Source organism: Heterocephalus glaber, unplaced genomic scaffold (genome assembly GCF_053883595.1).
Source record: "Heterocephalus glaber isolate CG9 unplaced genomic scaffold, H.glaber_assembly_v1.0 deba00000621, whole genome shotgun sequence".
Classification (NCBI taxonomy): domain Eukaryota; kingdom Metazoa; phylum Chordata; class Mammalia; order Rodentia; family Bathyergidae; genus Heterocephalus; species Heterocephalus glaber.
The window spans coordinates 23,420,429-23,436,384 of record NW_028258153.1 but is presented as its reverse complement, the minus strand read 5'-3'; the positions used below and the strand labels follow the sequence as shown (position 1 = coordinate 23,436,384).

The following is a 15,956-nucleotide window of genomic DNA, read 5'->3' as shown; positions in this document are numbered from 1 at the left end:
CAGAAGAATGACTCTGGCTATATGAGGTGAACCTACTGGATTGAGATGAGGATGGAATATTACACACAGCGAGAGGCGTTCGCAAGGTTTTTGGAGGGGCTGTCATATCTGATACAAGCAAAAAGTAGGTAAGAAATGAACCTGATGTTTAAGATTGAAAATTTTAAAGCATGAAAGACTTAGTAAACACTTCTAAAGAGTTGAATAAGCAATCGGGCTGAACTCACAGAGGTCCCAGAATACACCTGGAGGTGGTTCTGCCCCATCTCTGGGATGAGACTGAGGGACAACTAATGCTATATAGGGCCTGAGTCCAGGTAACCCGACTGAGCTCCCACTGCCTGCATCCCCAGGCACCTGTGCAGTCCTGTACATCCCAGCACTCAACCCTCACAGACATACCTGTCTCATCATGGACTTGAAGACCAGGTAACGAAGCCGCCTGGTGAGAATCTCTCCAGCTTTGCCAAATGTGAAGCCCTATGAAGAAAGAGAATATGGCACCCAAAAGATGTGTCAGAGACTCAGCCACCAGTTACATAACAGAAGGGGGCTTGATGGCATTGCTGAGAAAACCTGATTTCTGGAGTTTGCGGTTTTGTGGTCTTGTACTATGGAGCAAGGTGCAAAGGAGCAGAGGTGTGTGGCCAGGAGACCTGGGCTTTGAAACTGGCACTGCCACTCCAAGCTACCTAGCTGGCTGACCAGAGATTTATTGGAGATGTGTTTCTAATCTCAGCTCTACTTGTTTCCCCAGATAATAGTGGTCTGTGAGGGAGCTGGTACTGTTCCCAAGGCGGGGGCACTGAAAACACAGGAGGTGCTTCATGTATTACCTAACTTGGGACAGTTGTGACAGTGAAAAGGGGTGCTACTCAAACTGAAACAAGGACTTGGAGTATAATCTGGAGACACAGGTATTTATGGTCACCCTAGTTGTAAAGGATGCAGAGAAGAGTAAACAATTCTTAGTTTTTATGTGAAAAAACTAGTCAAAGACTGGAAGTGAAACAGGTGGCGGTGCAAGGCTTATTGAGGGAACATTCTTTACTGTACCCCTACCCTTCAAGGCTATAATTTTCTGGGTTTGGGCAGAGGGAACAGAGTTCCTGGGAAAGAACATAGTAAGATTTGAGTGTGCCCCAAGCTAGGCCATATCCAGGGAGGAAGGACAACAGAATCCTCACTCCAGGACTGTGCTCTTCCTTCTTCCTGAACTGAGAAGTGGCAGCTAACAGTAAGGCCTGCCACATGAAGGCCCAGGGAAGCAGAGTAGAAATGGCTGTGTGATGCCTAAGAAGGGGAGGGTCCCTGATAACACCCCCAAATCTCTTGCAGAATCATAAAAACAGAGGTGGTCAGTAACACCTACTTGGCATTCCCAGTACCAAGTTGGGTGTTATCAAAAGGGATGAAAGAAACAGTGCAAAGAGACAAGTGAAGAAAGAGACAACTTTTCTTGTGTGGTCTTGGTAAAGGAAGCCATGTTACTCAAAGGCCATAAAGGCCATGGATCTCTCAGATTTCCAGCATGTGTGGAGTCCACAACATTCACAGACCACAGCCTTCGCAGCCAAGCTGTAATGCAACTGCTAATGCATATCAGCCATGCATGAGGCAAGAGAAGTACTAGCTGGGTTAAGTCTGAAACTACTTGGTGCCTATACTTACTTGGAAATGATTACACTAGGGTTTCTGCTGTTGGAACAAATGGAAAGTGACATGGCTTGCCCACATAAGAGGAATTATTGTTATTTTTGTGGAATGCTGGTCTTCTCAACACAGTGCTTTACATACAAGATCTCATTAAATCCTTATGACAACCCTGTGATCACTCTATTCCAGAAGAAACAGAAGTTTAGAGGACTCTGGTGAGATGCTAGAGGCCACAATTATTAGGTAGCAGAGCTAGAATCTGAATGGAGGTCTCTGACAATCCTAATCAGAATGAGAACCCAAAGTCTGAGCTTTCATCTTCCAGGGAGGTCCCTTCTTGTGTTTCTAAAATGAGTACTTGGGCACTCCAGCCTTTCTAGCCACTGTGCTGTTTCTACACTTTGGAGATCCTGGACTTCACTGACCATTCTTATTTACCAGACCATGGCAGGAAGGGTAAGATCAGATTTGAAGCATCATCCTGTATTGCTGCCCTCCCTTTGCTTCACCAGTCCAAGTGATCAGAGCTGAAAGAACCAGCTCAAAGCCTACCTACCTCTGGTTCCTTAACCAACTTCACAGTGTGCAGTCTTTACCTTTTCTGAATAGCCATGACAGTAATAGTTGGTATAGCAAGATAGTATGTAGTGAGTATATAGTATGTAGTATAGTATGTAGTGAGTTTATTTATTCTAGTAGCACCAGCTTCCCCAATGAGACTGTAAATACTTAGTAAAGAAATAGTCTTTTAAAATTTTCTCTACATCTTATAATGTCAAAACAATGTCCTATCTATTAATAAAATTTAATATACATTTATAATATGTTAAAGGGAGAATCTTATTCAGAGTTTTAACTATAAAAGAAAAAAATGCCTGTGGCTAATCATTCTTTCATTTAACAAGTGATTGTTTCCCCTTGCTAACACAGGCCTGAGCATTTGGTTCCAAAACCCTCTTATACATCCCTCCCTCTGCTCCCAGCCCAGAGGAAAGGGCTTTAGGGCCAGCGTCCATCCTGCCGTTCCCGGCCCAGAGGAAAGGGCATTTGGGCTGCCTTCTGTCCCGCTGCTCCCGGCCCAGAGGAAGGGGCTTCTGAGCCACCATCCCTTGGCTCCTGGTCCAAAGGAAGGGGCTTCCCAGCCACCATCCCTACTGCCACTCCTGGCCCATGTCCCACCTCTCCCAGCTCAGAGGAGGTGAGCCTAGCACGCACCAACAGCACCCCCCTGCCCCCCAGTCGAAATAAGAAAACACGTAAATAAGCCTCAAAACCAGACTTGCAGATCACCTACAGCAACCTCAAAGGGACATGAGATGAAACACTCTAAGACTCAACCACCTGGACTCACTGAACTGGCAACAAAAGGGGATCTGGAAAAAAATGAAATCAGAAATAATTTCTCAGATAACAGGAGAAATTGTGCCCCTAGTGCAAGACATGATTAATAAATCTAGAGAGGAGGTGAGGAACATGATGAAATCCCAATATAGGAAACAAATGGAATCCATAAAACTGATGCAAATAGATTTCCAGGAGATTAAAAACTCCTTTGAAAGTCTACACAGCATAATGGGCCAACGTGAGGACAGAATTTCAGATACAGAAGATAAGATGCCAATTAATGACCAGGAAAAGAAAAATTGCTTCAAAATTATAAGGGAACATGAGAAATCAATCCAGCAGCTGCTAGACGATGTAAGAAGAATAACATAAGACTGACTGGAGTCAATGAAGAAACAGGAGAGAGTGCAGAAGACATAAAAAACTCTTCACAGAAGTAACGGCAGAAAACTTCCCAAGCAGGGGAAAAGAACTTGACATACAGATAAGTGAGGAATATAAGACTCCAAATAGCCTTGATCAAAAAAAATCTACATATATGCATATAATTGTTAAGATTCCAGAAACACAACAGAAGAAAAAATTCTACAACCAGTTAGAGGAAAGAAACAAATCACATACAAAGGAAAGCCCATCAGAATCACAGCAGACTTCTCAACACAAACCATCAAGGCAAGAAGAGCTTGGAGTGACATATTCCAAGCCCTAAAAGAAAACAGCCTCCAACCCAGATTGATGTACCCTGCAAAACTATCTTGCAAAATTGATGGAGAAAGAAGATACTTTCATGAAAAAGAGTACCTTAGGAACTTCATGAATACCAAACCAGTACTCCAAAAAATTTTACACAATATCCTAGGAACAGACATTGAGGATCACAGTCCCAGGAAGCAAAGCAGAATGAACCCATCTGGCGCAACAAGAAATTAAATGTAAAGGGGGAGAATCCAACAAAAACAAAAGTCACGGCAATGACAAGTCAATACGTTTCAATTATATCCATCAATGTTAATGGTCTCAATTCACCAATCAAAAGAAATAGACTGGCAGAATTGGTCAAGAAGCAAAATCCAACAATATACTGCATACAAAAAACACATTTAATTCAAAATGAAACTAATAGACTGAAAGTTAAAGGGTGGAAAATAATACTCCACGCGATGGGAACCTGAAAAAAGGCAGGAGTAGCTATCTTCTTTGCAGATCAAGTAGATTTCAAACCAACACTGATTAAGAGAGACAAAGAAGGAAACTACATCCTTGTAAAGGGAAGAATTCAAGAGGAAGAGATAACAGTCATAAATATCTATGCACCAAACACTAGTGCACCCAACTATATAAAACAAATACTAATGGACATGAAAAGTCATATATGCACTAATACAATTGTAGTGAGGGACCTCAACACCCCACTGTCACAAATAGATAGATCAACTAGACAAAAAATAAGTAATGAAAACTAGAACTCAATCGAACTCTTCAACAAATGAACTTAACAGATGTTTAAAGAGTCTTCCACCCCACAAAATCAGAATACACATTCTTCTCAACTGCACATGGGTCATTCCCCAAAACAGACCACGTATTTGCTCATAGAACATGTTTAAGTAAGTGCAAAGGAATTGAAGTTATCCCCTATATATTATCAGACCACAGTGCAATGAAATTAGAGATCCATAGCAAAAGAAACTGGAAAAATTTCATAAACACGTGGAAACTGAACAACACACTTCTGAATAAACAATGGGTCACAGAGGAAATTAAAGAAGAAATCAGACAGTTCCTTCAATTAAATGACAATGACAATACAACATATCAGAATCTATGAGACACAATGAAAGCAGTCTTACGAGGGAAATTCATAGCAGTGAATATGCATATTAGGAAAACAGAAGGAGCCCAATTAAACAACCTGATGCTGAGCCTCAAGTTTCTGGGAAAAGAAGAGCAGGACAACTCCAAAGCTCATACAAGTAGAGGAAATTATAAAGATCAGGGCAGAAATCAATGCAATGGAGACTAAGAGAACGATACAAAAAATCAAAGTCAAGAGTTGGTTCTTCAAAAGAATCAACAAAATTGACAAACCCTTAGCCAACCTTATCAGAAAAAGGAAAGAAAAAGCCCACATCCATGCAATTAGGATGAAAAGGGTGAAATAACAACAGACCCAGCAGAAATCCAGAGGATCATCAACACCTTCTTCGAGAACCTATACGCCAATAAGATGGAAAACACAGAAGAAATGGGCAGATTCCTAGATATGTATGAATTACCAAAGTTGAACGAAGGAGACCTAAAAATTTTAAACAATCCAATATCAACCAATGAAATTGAAAATGTAATTAAAAACTTATCAACTAAGAAAAGCCCGGGCCCTGATGGCTTCACTGCTGAATTCTACAAAACATGTAGAGAGGAACTGCTGCCACTACTGTTTAAACTCTTCAATGAAATTGAAAGGGAAGCAATACTCCCAAATTTATTCCTGGAAGCAAGCATTACCTTGATCCCCAAAGCAGAGGAGGACCCAACTGAGAAGGAGAACTATAGGCCAATCTCACTAATGAACATAGATGCAAAAACCCTTAATAAGATACTGGCAAATAGAACGCAGAAGATCATCAAGAAGATCATACACCTTGATCAAGTGGGATTCATCCCAGGGATGCAGGGATGGTTCAACATATGCAAATCAATCAATGTAATACACTACATCAATAGAGCCAAGGACAAAAACCATATGATTTTCTCCATAGATGCAGAAAAAGCATTTGACAAAATCCAACATGCATTTATGATAAAAACCCTACAAAAAATTGACATACATGGTCTCTACCTCAAACTGATAAAAGCCATCTATGAAAAGCCAATAGACAATATCATACTAAATGGTCAAAACCTGAAATCCTTCACACTAAAATCAGGAACAAGACAAGGATGTCCACTATCACCACTCTTGTTCAGTATAGTTCTGGAAACATTAGCCATGGCAATTAGACAAGAGAAAGAAATAAAAGGAATAAAGATAGGAAATGAAGAAGTCAAAGTGTCATTATTTGCACATGACATGATACTCTATATAGAAAACCCCAAGAACTCCACCAAAAGTCTTCTAGACTTAATAACCAAATTCAGTCAAGTAGCTGGTTACAAGGTCAACACACAAAAATCAATAGCTGTCCTCTACACGAATGACAGACTCACTGAGAGAAAAATAGGGCAAATAATTCCTTTTACAATAGCATCCAAAAAACTGAAATACCTAGGAATCAACCTAATGAGAGAAATCAAAGAACTCTTCTCTAAAAACCATAGCCCTCTGAAAAGAGAGATTGAAGATATCAGAAAATGGACAGACACCCCCTGCTCCTGGATAGGAAGGATTAATATAGTGAAAATGGCCATACTTCCAAAACTGCTATATAGATTTAATGCAATTCCAATTGAGATCCCAGCAGCATACTTCACCAACCTTGAGAAAACAATCCAAAAATTCATTTGGAACAAGAAGAGACCCAGAATAGCAAAAGCAATTCTAGGTAACAGGGACATGGCAGGGGATATCACAATCCCCAACCTGCAACTATACTACAAAGTTACTGAGATAAAAACAGCACGGTAGTGGTAAAGAAACAGACCTGAGGACCAGTGGAACAGATTAGAAGATGCAGAAACAATGCCAGACACACTCAGCCATCTCATCTTCGATAAAGGAGCCAAACAGCCTCACTGGAGGAAAAATAGCCTCTTTAATAAATGGTGCTGGAAAAATTGAGCTTCAACTTGCCAAAGATTAAAACTAGACCTATATCTCTCACCATGCACTAAACTAAAATCAAAATGGATTAAAGATCTCAATATTAAAATAGAAACTCTGAACCAGTTGGACCAGAGGTTAGGTAGAACTCTTGAAGACACTGGTGTAGGAAAAGATTTTATGAACAAAACCTCAGTTGCCCATGAACTAGCACAAACAATCAACAAATGGGATCTCTTCTTATTAAAAAGCTTCTGCACAGCAAGAGAAACCACCAGCAGTGTGAAGGGACAACCCACAATGTGGGAAAAAATCTTCACCTGCTCTTCCTCAGACAAAGGTCTACTATCTCGAATCTATAAAGAACTAAAAAAGATCAGACCTCCCAAATTTAAAGACCCAATCTGAAAATGGGCATCTGAAATCAACAGACATTTCTCAGACAAAGAAGTAGAAATAGCAAATAAACAAGTGAAAAAATGTTCAACATCACTGGTCATTTGAGAGATGCAAATGAAAACAATGCTGAGATTCCACCTCACTCCAGAAAGAATGGCTGCTATCATGAAATCAACCAATAACAAATGCTGACAGGGCTGTTGGGAAAGAGGAACCCTGCTCCACTGCTGGTGGGAGTGTCGACTGGTACAACCACTGTGGAAATCAGTATGGAGATACCTCAAAGAACTAGGACTGGAAGTCCCATTTGACCCCGCTATTCCCCTGCTGGGGATCTTCCCCAAAGAATTAAAAGAATCATACCACAGGGATATATGTGCACCTATGTTCATAGCAGCACAGTTTGTGATAGCTAAAACTTGGAAACAGCCCAAATGCCCATCAACTGGAGACTGGATCAAGAATATGTGGTTTGTTTATAAAATGGAGTACTACTCAGCCATAAAAAATGAGAAATTAGAGACATTTTTAGCTAAGTGGATCCACATTGAGGTGATACTCTTAAGTGAAATAAATAGGACATACATGTATAAATACTGAATAGTTTCTCTGGTGTGCGAAACTGAAAGTGTAAATAAGGACTAAATGTATAATAGGTAATGTGAAATAGGAAGAAAAGAGGCAAAGGGGAAGGGGAAGTGGGAGGGATAGGGGAAAGCAAAGAAGGGAATGAAATTAATATGAGAAAATGGAAAAATAGGAAGAAAATCTTTGTAAATAGGGAGGAATGGAGGGGTTGAATGGAGGGCTGGGCAAGGGTGAAAAATAAGATCCAAGAGAGATTATGTAAAGGTGCAAATTTCCAATGATGAATGTCATTATATTGTATACCTAAAATGTACCAATGGTTAGAATGAGTAATCAATAATGCAAAATAGGAAGAAAAGGTCCAAAGGGGTAGGGGTAGTGGGAGGGGCAGGGGAAAGGAAAGAAGGGAAAGGAAAAATGATGAGAAATGGAAAAAATGGAAATAAAGTCTTTGTTATTAGGGAAGGGTGGAGAGGGTGAAGGGAGGGCTAGAAATGGGGAAAAAATAAGAACCAAGATGCATCATGTAAAAGTACAAGTTCCCAATGAGAAATGTAATTGTGTTGTATACCTACAATGTACCAATAAAAGAATTTAAGAAAAAAAAATATGTAATGTAAAATTGAATAAAACACACAAACAAAAAAAACAAACCCCTCTTATACCTACAGGCAACATTATTCCTATTTTACAGATTTTAAAAAGTGAAGCTTAGAAAGTATAAATTACCTGTATTGATAAGAATACACAACAGGATACTTATGTTAGTGAAACTCACACCTCAGTGAGCACCAAAACCCATCCTGGCATATCACGTTAAACTTTTATAGCCCTTTATTCCTTTGCAATTTCATTTCAAATGATTTGCAAGCTGTCAAATATAACTCTAAAAATGGTTCCTGTAGTTTTGAGGATTGACATTCTTCCATCAATAAAAGAGTTCTTTTTCCTTTAGCAAAAGTAGTTGATTGATAAACTTTGCAAATGTTAGCATTGTGACCTGTTTAGAAAGTTTTGTTTGTTTGTTTGTTGTTTGTATAATACAGAAAGATGTCTGAGTATTTAATTGTCTGGCAGTGCTTAATCCAAAATGACATTCGAGCCATTTTTTGAATCCCCACTTTGCATTTTCAATCATCATAATAGGTAAACCAGTCTATTCCTTTTGATTTCACCAACATTTCCAGTTGGGAAGGGGTGGATGAGGAGGAGATTGTTAAGCAAGGGAGTCCGAGGATACTGGAGACCTCTGTAGTTACGTTCCAGTACCCACCTGCCCAGTGTGTGATGCAGGCCTGAGAAAAAGAATACACTAAAAGAGACAGAACTAAGAGAAAGTGGGGTGCCAGGATGACCAATGCGGGTGCAACTGACAAAGGTGCTGGCCAGTTCCAGGCTCTGGCTTTTATGAGCAATCAATTGGGGTAAAGGCAATGTGTGGTTTCTATGGAAATTAATGTAAACAAGGCTCATAAAGGACAAGACAAAGCATTCTCGAATTAGGAACAGAATAGACAAAATATATGATTGTAATTGGAACATTGTCCTTCTAGTCTGAAGGTTTAGATGTGGGATGGAACTTCAGTTCGAGTTACTCTGACCTTCAGCCAGACTCACTTCTATAAACAAGACAATTGTGGGGTTAATTCTTCACAGCCTGCTTTGGGCATAACCAATATTACAGGCCTCTGCAGGAGGACACAAAAAATGTGATTGTTAATAGCTGAGTTCACAGTGGAGACATTGCACTAAAAGGAAAAATATACAGATATTTACAAATCCCCCAAAATAAATAAAATTAAAATGTAGACATTTACCTGTAGGAAAAATGTAATAAAAGAGATAATTCCAAGGACTAGAAACATTAATGAAAACAGGTTACTGTTCTGTCGTTTTGTTTCAGGATCATCATTTCTTGTAAAAACCTGTGAGAAAATATTTAAAGGTTGTCGATTTACTCACTAAGAAATGATTAATGTTCTGAGTCATTTACTAAGGGGCGTGATTTTGGGGTTGAGAGTGAGCCGTTCTATACTGTACATCAGGATTGCCTTCCATAATGCTGACCTCAAATGCATCTACTTGTACCGTTTCTTCCTTACAGAGTAGCACTCATAAATTCATCCAATACTTTTCATGCTGTTTACCCTTGTGGGGCAATGAGTGCCTGCTTAGTATATAAAAATAAAAAATGCAAACACTTTCCTCTTCCCTTGGTGAATAACTGTATTGTATGGCAAGCCACTGTTTTACTAGATGGACATTCCAAACTGAGGTGTCTAGAGAAAAGGTGATGTGGTTTTGGTGACCTTACACAGGTACCCATTCACTCAACCCAAGCTTTTCAAAAACCCAGGAGATTCCAGGGCTAGTCGTCCTTGTAAGCTGCGCAGTTCAGACTGATGGGAGCTATGGCCAGCTGACTGAGCACCATATGTTTTATTGTAATAACCATTTTACTCAGAGATGTTTTGAACACAGATTAATTAACTTGCTCCAACCAACACAGCCAGCAGGGATGATACAAAGATCTAAACCCAAGTGATCAAGACCCACAGTCCATTATTTACAACAAGGTGAATGCTGGTTGCTCACCCATCTTGGAGCTCATGAGCCAGCCCTGAATGGGGCTACTATTTACATGAGTAAGCATGAAAAAATATAAATTCCCTAAATTGAATTTCCATCACACACAGCCAAACCCATTCCTAAATCATCCACTTCCATTCTTTCCTTCTGGTGGTAGCACGGTCTCCCTCTCCCACCTGCAAGACACTTGGTAGGACCGGAGTCAGCCAGCTACCTGCCATGTTTATATCAAGCTACTGTGGAATTCATCTATGCTCACTTGATTCCAGACTGTATATGACACCTTTGCCTCCACAGGAACAGTGTCAGTTATTTGCAAGAGAAACCATATTGGCTGAAAAGCCTAAAATATTTGCTCTCTTCCTTTTTACAGGCAGAGCTTGCTGCTCCCTGTCCTAGAACACATGCTCCATGGAATAAGACATTTTGTCTCCTTGGTATTTTCTCAGCATGTATAAAACTATCTGGGATAAAGCAGACACTGAATTAATTATTCATTTATTTACTCTTTTTTGGTACTAGGGATCGAACTCAGGACCTTGCGCTTGCCAGGCAGGCACAGTGCCACTGAGCTACATCCCCTGCCCTCTTTACTTTTTTTATTGTGGTACTGGAGATTGAACCCAAGGTCGTGTCCCTTCTAGGCAAGCAATCTACCAATAAGCAACTTCCACAGGGAACGGTATTTCTTGCATGAATACAATAAATATGAATATCAACCTGAAATAAGCGGTCCCTGGTAAACTTGAATAGTTACGGATTTTTTTGTTACAAAATTAAAATTTATTGTTTGATTTATGTTTCTTGTGTATATCGATCTCATCACAAGGTTTTCAATGATATGGCAAAGGAGTCCTTGGCTCAATGGTTGAAAATCTTTCACTAAGCAGAGAACCTGCCTGCCCAAACTATAACTTTATTATTGAAAATGTCTCTGCTAGAACTGGTGGACCCAACTTGTCAACCTTAATTTTTAGTAGGAAACTGTTCCCTTTTATTTCAGTCTTTGCAAGTGACATGACAATTACATTTGACATGGGTAGTGTGCTAAGCCTGGTCATTGTGTCCTAGCAAGGGAGTTTGTTACAGAGCAGTTCATTCTCAAGTCTGTCTGACAAACACCTGTGGGAGCCCACTCCGTACTAGTGAAAGGCCACAGCTTTTGCTCAGAACTCAGTGGCAGCAGGAATGGAAAAGTCACCTCACCAATGCCACTATTTCAGGGAGCTGGTTTCCAGGGCCTTCAATAGCAATGACAGGGCCCTGGATAGAAACCATGACAAGGAGGTTTACGAAATTGCTTTTGTCTCAGAACCAAACTTATATTTTACATCTACTAACTAGTTGGTTTCATGTCAAGCATGTTTGGAGGCTTATGTACACTAGGACAAATACAAACAGTTCTTTCATTCTTTAGTCAGGACTCAAAAGCAAACACAAAAATTTACATAAACACTTACCCCAACAATCTTTGAAAATACTACTGCAAATGCTGGTTGCATACCTCCATTTACAATGGAACAGAACACACCAACCACTAAATAAGGCCATTCAGTTAAACTCAGGTTTAGAATTCTCCAAAAGGAAACTGGAGGTACATTTTCATCCTAGATAACATAAAAGATTATAATAAGCTAGTTACAAAATCGATGAATAGTTGATTTTATGAGGTATAATTCTTTTATGGATAAATGTTTAAAATAAATATATCCTATTCTTATTGCTCATCAACTAGTAGCTATTTAGCTTTTTTAAAATGCTGACAAGGGGTCTGGGATTTAGCTCAGTGGTTCTGCCACCTGTCTTGAAAATGCAAAGTCCTGAGTTCCATCCCCAGTATCAAAAAGAAAAAAAGAAAAAAAGTAAAAATGCTGACAAATTCTCTAATGGTACCCCTTAGTTTTTAAAGTAGTAAAGGATGTATCAACAATTATTTAATTCTTGGCTTACCAATCAGAATATGACAAGACTATTAACTAGCAGAGATAAACAGAATAGAAATTTTAATATCGGAAGACCCCCAAGGCTCTTTACTTTATAAATTCTAATTCTAACTCTTTCTATTAATTCATACCCTTAAATTCCAAACTGATTATAAAATGTTGACATTTGGGTTTGTGGAACACTTTGGAAGATTCTGGAAAACCGTTGTTCCTACGCCTACCTCAGCACCAACCCCCAACAGGAGAGCTACGGGGGAAGGGTTCAGTACATAAAGCTCTACATCCTCCTTTCCATAGTGGTTGTACCAATTTGCACTCCCATCAATAATGGAGAAGGGTTCCTTTTTCCCCACAGCCTTGCCAGAATTTTTTATTGGTTGATTTCTTGATGACATCCATTCTTTCTGGAGTGAGATGAAATTTCAATGTTATTTTAATTTGCATTTCTCAAATGGCCAAAGATGTTGAGTACTTATTGGCCATTTGTACTCCTTCATCAGAGAAGTGTCTATACATTTTTGATGCCCATTCTTGACTGGTTCTTTAAATTTATGGAGTATAATTTTTTTTTAGTTCTTTATATATTCTAGATATTAGTCCACTATGGAAAACAGTATGAAGTCTTCAAATAACTAAAACTAGAGGTTCTATTTGACCCAACTATTTCCCTTTTAGGTATCTTTCTGAAAGAGTTAAAGTCATCATACAATAGTGATACATGCATTCCCATGTTTATCACAGCACAATTTATAATAGCTAAATCTTGGAAACAGCCCATATGCCCATCAACAGATGAATGGATAAATAAAATGGAGTATTTATACACAATGGAATACTACTCTGCCATAAAGAAGAATAAACTTGAGACATTTTAGATAAATGGATGTGTCTTGAGACCATAATCTTAAGTGAAATAAATCAGACATATACATTTAAATATTGCATTGCTTCACTTGTGTGAGAAACCCAAAGTATAAATAAGGAGCAAAATGGAAGATAGATATTAAGAAGTAGGAGGAGTTTTTTCAAATGGGAAGGGGAACGGGAGATGGAGGAGGGAATGAAAAGGAAAGGAAAAGGAATTTAAAGAAAAAAGAAGGAAAAAAATGGAAACAGAGCTTATGTAAATGGAGAGGGGAAGAGAAGTTGAAGAGAGGGAAGGGGAAGGAGACAAAAAAAGAATTAAGATGTGTATGTACATGCACAAATCCCCACAATGAATGTGATCATTAGGTTCTGCAAACATGTACTAAAAAAACAAATACATTAAAAAAAGAAACTTTACATCCTCCTCCATACCAGGGCCTCCTTTGTGCTGAGCTTTCTGTCTTGGTCTTGTGGTCCATGAACACTCCTCCGAGTTGATCTTCTTTTTAGACTGGGTCTTGAATCTTTTGGAGACATAGCCAAGTCGGTTTCACCTTGGGATTCACAAACTTCATTTTCTAATTCACCATCATTTCCTTGTGTCTAAAACAAACCAAGAAACATGCACAAGCTGATTAGACTCTATTAATGAATGAAAATTGATTATCAAATAACAGATACAAAGGAAATCATAATTTAATTACAGGAAAGGATGAAGTTAAACTGTTGTTTCTTTTCTGTGTGATATACTGGAAGATGAAAGCCACTAAATAAGAAAAATTCCCTCTTGATGTGCTGAAGTAACATGAAATTCTTTCTGTGTGTCATATCTAGTCATGTTCTTTCTGTGGGTATTTGGCTCAGTCAAGTTTGCTTTGGACCAGGGCCATCAAGAGAAATGTGGTATAAGCCATCATGTAAGTTACAATGTAATCTGAAATTTTCCAGTAGCCACATTTTAAAATGAGAAAAAAGGATATAAAGTGAATTTTAACTCTACATTTTATTTAATCTGATATACCCAAGATATTATTGGTATATAATATTATCATTTCAACATGCAGTCAATTTTAGAAATCCTTATTTTGCATTTTTGCAATAAACTCTTCACAATCTCTTGTATATTTTCTACTTACAACATTTCAATTCAGATTACCCACCACTGAAATGTTCAGTAGACACATTACTAGAAGGTATTACTGTACTATGCACTTCTGAACTTACTAAAATATTTTTTTAATAATCTTTCATTAACTCTTCTCTTTTCAAGAAAAAAGGTGCCTAAAACACTGGTATGATGCTGATTTCCCTAAGTATTTATTTTGCTTTTCAACATAAGTCACATAACATCTATTGCTAGCATTAAATACAATGTCAGCTTATCACTGAGATAATCCAGGAAATGTTCAGAGATTAATCAAACCTGCATTGTGACAAGTTTGTAGTAAACGCCTTTCTCTTTAATCAGTTCATCATGATTTCCTTTTTCCACAATGACTCCATCATCAAACCCAGCAATGACATCAGCGTTTCGAACTGTGGACAAGCGATGAGCTATCACAATGGTGGTCCTGCCTTCTCGGGCCTCAGGAAAGAAAAACGGAACTTTTGAATATATTAACAACTCCATGCACAAAACTCTTTCATTCAACTTATATTATTAGATACCGATGGTCTAGACACTGTAAAACCATTAAAGCTATGGAAAATAGTATCTACCCTCAATAAATGTATAGTCAATGGATGGCTGTTTAAAATGATGCTTATCATAAATAAAAACAAAAATATAGCATCTACATATTAATAATATGTCTTCCTCTAAGGATCTTACTTCCTGTCTATCAGTCTAAATTTGCAGTAATAATCAGGGACTTATATATTGTAATAAAACTCTACAATCCAAGCACTGACTAATCAAATCAAACCCAGGCCAGGGTGCTATATTCATATTTACCAGCTAGAGATCAGCCCTAAAAATCCTAACTTTCTGTCTCATAGGATGAACTGGATGATCAAAACAAATAATAAATATGTGGTTGCCAAGCTTAAACTTCAGCATTATACTGACCTAGATGCAAATGGTAGTCCTGCCAGTTATGAGTTCTAGGATTTTATCCTAATTTTTTAGTCCAATTTTTAAAATCTGTGTGAGGCTCATTTTCTTCATATGTAAGACAGAAACAATAATAGCACTCGCTTTTTAGAGTAGTTGGGAGAAGTAAATAAAGTTACACAAATAAAGAACTTATACACAGAAAGTGCTTTTTAAAATTTGTTCTTTGTTAGAAGCACTATGAAAAAATTGAAGAGCTATGTAATGTCATAAAATGCCCAATCTTATTTTTAGTTTAATACAAAATAGAGGCACATCATCAGAAATTTGTCTGAAATGTCTTTAATCTTTGTAACTTTCTCAATGATTATAATGTTTGTCATTTTATATTAAACACACACAGACTCCCAAAGAGGGATCAGGATCAAGATGAAAAAAAGAGATGTGTAAAACCTTGAAAAGAAAAGAAATACATGTGAAAAAAATTAGGTGACAGTAGCTAGAAGTAGAGAAAACAATGGAACAAGTTTTGGATATTTTTGAGAAAAAGGAGATATGTGAAACACCCTTCCAAAATTTATACCCTAAAGAAAATTGTTTTAAATACAACCTTTAAAATCTATTTTCATTTATAACTTGGTACACAATTTCTCTGTAGAACTGTAAAAAAAGTCAAGCAAACAATAAGAAAACACAGATGTGAAATGACAGCTAAACCAACTCAAGGGGAAATTAAAGCAGCCACAATCCTGTCTGC

General features: G+C 38.1%; 1 protein-coding gene across 2 annotated transcripts in view; it reads right to left on the bottom strand.

Moving 5' to 3' along the window:
- The window catches only part of LOC101705543 (ATP-dependent translocase ABCB1), a 94,805-nt gene that overhangs the window by 29,116 nt on the left and 49,733 nt on the right, over positions 1-15,956 (bottom strand). For both annotated transcript variants that reach the window (XM_004851210.4, XM_087206273.1), the window contains 5 exons: positions 14,570-14,731; positions 13,579-13,749; positions 11,797-11,943; positions 9,565-9,672; positions 403-480 (listed from right to left, as the gene is read on the bottom strand). In XM_004851210.4, the coding sequence (XP_004851267.1) occupies positions 403-480; positions 9,565-9,672; positions 11,797-11,943; positions 13,579-13,749; positions 14,570-14,731 (666 nt within the window). The remainder of the gene's footprint in view (positions 1-402; positions 481-9,564; positions 9,673-11,796; positions 11,944-13,578; positions 13,750-14,569; positions 14,732-15,956) is intronic.